At 67.0% G+C, this 3,883-nt stretch overlaps 1 protein-coding gene across 1 annotated transcript; it reads left to right on the top strand.

Annotated features, from left to right (window-relative positions):
* Window positions 1-89: 89 nt before the first annotated feature.
* LOC113941132 (innate immunity activator protein-like) lies at window positions 90-3,157 on the top strand (the record flags this gene model as incomplete). Its single annotated transcript, XM_027632289.1, is given in 5 exon segments — window positions 90-489; window positions 917-988; window positions 1,057-1,321; window positions 1,323-1,595; window positions 2,726-3,157. Coding segments are annotated over 5 exon segments (1,097 nt in total), but the record flags the coding sequence as incomplete, so codon positions are not given.
* Between the last annotated feature and the right edge of the window lie 726 nt (window positions 3,158-3,883).

Here is a 3,883-nt window from a genome sequence, read left to right as displayed (position 1 = left end):
CCATCCCATCCCATCCCATCCCATCCCATCCCATCCCATCCCATCCCTCCCTGTGTCCCCTCCATCCCAGCACTCCCTCTCTCCCACAGAGGACACACGGCCACCAGGACCTGCCACCCCACGGAGGTCCCCGTCCCCCGAGGACACCACTGAGGAGGAGGAGGAGGAGGGGTCGAGACCACCCCCATCCTCCCCCAACCCCTGGCGGGAGACCAGCCTGGACAGACCCTATGAGAGGGCCAGAAATCCTGGAATCAATCCTGGGAATGGGGAAACCCGGAGATCCCGGTGCTACCTGGGGTCACCCCTGGGGTCCCCCTCGGCCACCCCCAGCAGCCCCAACCCTGCAACCCCCCCGGGGGCCAGGCCAGGGGACCCTCCCTACCGGTTTGTCCCCATGAGGACCCTGGTGCTGTGCCGGCAGGGGGGATCCAGTGCTCCTGGCAGCCCGGAGACACCGGCACGGAGGGGACAGAGCCAGGCCCGGAGGTACGTCCTGGGCACAGCAGGGGACATGGGGGAAGGAGGGAGGGGGGAGACTCCGTGGGGAGAGGATGAAGGAGATTCCATGGAGAGGATGGGAGAGATGCCATGGGGAGGATGGAGAGGATCCCATGGAGAGGATCCCATGGGGAGGATGGAGAAGATACCATGGGGAGGATGAAGCTCAATCCATAGGAAAGAGGATGGAAATAACCCTGTGAAGATGATGGAGCTCAGCCCATGGGGAGGAGGTTGGAGAAAATCCCACAGGAAGGATGGAGATAGCCCATGGGAGGAGGCTGGAGACAGCTCCATGGGAGGCTGGAGCTTGGCCCCACAGGGAGGATGGAGATAATCCCATGGGAGGCTGGAGCTCCAGTGCCATGGGATTAGCTCCACTCTCCTCCCATGGGGTTCCATGACCTTTCCCCAGGATGGATCCATGTCCTTCGCCTAGGGTGGATCCCTCTCCTTTCCCCAGGGTGGATCCCTGTCCCCTCCACAGGTTGGATCCCTATCCCCTCCCCAGGGTGATCCCTCTCTTTTCCCAGGGTGATCCCTCTCTTTTCCCAGGTTGGATCCGCCCTGGCCACCCCTGGAGCCCCGGGGCCGCCCCCCCGGGCCCCGCCGCCGCCCCCCGCACTGCGCGGTGTCATTCCCGCCACCCGCGGGCCCCTCGTTCCTCTCGGGATCGGCCGAGAGCGTGTCCAGCATGTCCAGCGCGTCCCGCGCGCCCTCCCCGGGCGGCTCCGGCCCCGACGGGTCCCTCGCCGCGTCCCTGCCCCTGCCCGGGCCGCGCTCGCGGGGCCCCCCCCCGGGTCCAACCGCCCCCCCCAGGGCTCCTGTTGGAGCAGGACCTGGCCCCGCTGCGGTACCAGCGCCTCGTGCCCTCCCGCTCCCGCATCGTCCGGACCCCCTCGCTCAAGGACTACGGCGGGACCCGGGGGCTCTCCCGCGCCGCCGTCACCGAGGAGCTCCGCTCGTGGCACCAGCGCGCGCGGCTGCGGGGGGCACGGCCGCACTCCCTGGACAGAGAGGGGGCCCTCGGGAGACCCCCCGGAGGGACCCCCGGGGACGGACCCCTCGCCCGGGCCAAGCTCTCGCGAGTCCAGGTAGGACACGGGGGCTGGGGGCTGGGGGGACCGCCGGGGGGCTGCCTTGCGGGGGGGGGTCACCCTGAGGTGGGGTCAGGGTATGTCTGGCTCTGGTGGGGTCCCCAGAGTGGATGTGGGGTCCTGAGGGCATCCATGGGGAGGAATAGGGGTCCCACGAGGGTCTGTGGGGCAGGACTGGGGTCCTACAAGGGTCCCTGGGGCAGGACTGGGGTCCCACAAGGGTCCCTGGGGCAGGATCAGGACCTTAAGGGGGTCTCTAGGGTGGGATTGGGGTCCTACAAGGGTCCCTGGGGCAGGACTGGGATCCTACGAGGGTCCCTGGGGCAGGATTGGGGTCCCACGAGGGTTCCTGGGGCAGGATTGGGGTCCTACAAGCATCCCTGGGGCAGGACTGGGGTCCTACAAGGGTCCCTGGGGCAGGAGCAGGACCTTAAGGGGGTCCCTGGGGTGGGATTGGGGTCCCACTGAGTCCCTCTGGTCATACCCAGGGGCCCACCAGCCAGACCCATGGGGGTTCCAGGGGCAGCACTGGGGTACCCCTGGGCAGGGGGGTCCCTACTGACATTTTTGGGGCCAGTCCCCCCCTTCTCCCTGGTCCCACTGGGGGGGGTTCCCCATGGCACAGCAACATCGGGCAAGTGAGGACCTACAGCTGTGCCCCCACAACCCCCCCCCCCCAGTCTCTGCCCCAGGGGGTGCCAAGGTGCCCCTTTAGAGTCTTGCTCCTGCCCCTGGGACCCACATGGGACCCCATCCTGCTCCAGGAACTGTCTTAAGGTCCTGGTTGTGCCCCAGGGACCATTGTGGGACCCCCGTCCCACCCCAAGAACCGCTTTAGGGTCTTGGTCCTTCCCCCGAGATCCTCGTGGGACCCCAATCCTGCCCCAAGGACCTTCCTGGGACCGTGGTCCTGCCCCAAGGGCCCTTGTAGGACCCAGTCCCACCCCAGGAGCCCCTTTAGGGTCTTGGTCCTGCACCAGGGACCCGCAGGGACCCCAGTCCTGCTCCAGGGTGCCCAGCACAGGGTGAAGGTGCCCCGGGGGGTGCCCTGGGGGGTGCCCAGCACAGGGTGAGGTGCCCAGTACAGTGTGGGGTGCCGGCACCCACGTGCTCCCCATGCCCCCCAGGCACCCCCTGTGCTGCGGCGCTCGGTGCCCGGGGTGCCCGTGCAGCTCTACGTGCCTGAGAACGGCGAGATCGTCACACAAGTGTGAGCAGAGCCCCCAGCCCGGGCTGGGGGGCACAGCCTGGCTGGCCCAGGGACCCCCCACCCCGATGTGGGGACACGGGGGGGAGGCACAGTGGGGTGGCACGGGCTGGCCCCTACCCCATGTGGCCTCAGTGGCCCCGGCACCGCAGTGCTGATGGTGACACTGGTGACACTGTGACCCTGGTGCTGATGGTGACACTGTGACCCCAATGCTGATGGTGACACCGTCACCCTGATGGTGACAGTGACACCTTGACCATGGTGCTGATGGTGACACTGTGACCCCGATGTCACCACGATCCTCAGTTTGGGGTTCTGGTCTCTAATAAAGGTGGGTTTTGGGATGTGTCACTCTCGAGATGTGTCACCTCTGTGTCCCCAGCCCTGTCCCCAGCCCTGTCCCCTCCCGGGATCCCCAACCCTGAGAACAGTTGGTGCTGCCAGGTTGGAGCTCTGGGATTTTGGTCTCTAGCTGTGCTCACAGCATTGGTGGGATGCCCCAAGTGCCAGGGGGGTTCCCCAGTGCCCAAGGGGGTGTCCCAGTGTCCAGGGGGGTGTCCCCAGTTCAGGGGGGTTCCCTAGTGCCCGGGGGGTGCTCCAGGTCCAACTGTGCCCATCCAGCACCTAGTGAGCGTGGCTGGAATGGGGGGCTGGGAAAGGGGGCTCAGGGAGGGGAAGGGGTAGAGGAGAAGGATGGGGGCAGGGATGGGGGGCAGGGGAGGGGGGCAAGAGGGTGGTCAGGAAGGGTGCAGGGGATGGGGTGCAGGAGGAGGGAAATAAGGGATTCAGGGAAAGGCTGGGGTGGGAGAAGGGGTGCTGGGAGGAGAAATGATGGGTGCAGGGGTGGGATGGGTTGCAGAGGAAAGGGAAATAAGGGGTGCAGGGGTGGGATGGGTTGCAGAGAAGGGAAATAAGGGGCACAGGGCTGGAGTGGGGTGGAGGAGGAATGATGGGAGGGGAACTGTTGGGGTGCAGGGGGTAAGGGAAGGGGTTGGCTGCAGGAAATGGTGTGGGGGAAGGGGTGCCCGTGAAAGGACGGGGTGCAGGCAGAGGAGAGACACGGGGGGCGGGGGGG

The sequence above is a fragment of the Corapipo altera genome, unplaced genomic scaffold, assembly GCF_003945725.1.
Source record: "Corapipo altera isolate COAL_440 unplaced genomic scaffold, ASM394572v1 131651, whole genome shotgun sequence".
In the NCBI taxonomy this organism is placed as follows: domain Eukaryota; kingdom Metazoa; phylum Chordata; class Aves; order Passeriformes; family Pipridae; genus Corapipo; species Corapipo altera.
The sequence above is the reverse complement of the archived record's forward strand: the minus strand, read 5'-3'. Positions and strand labels throughout refer to the sequence as shown.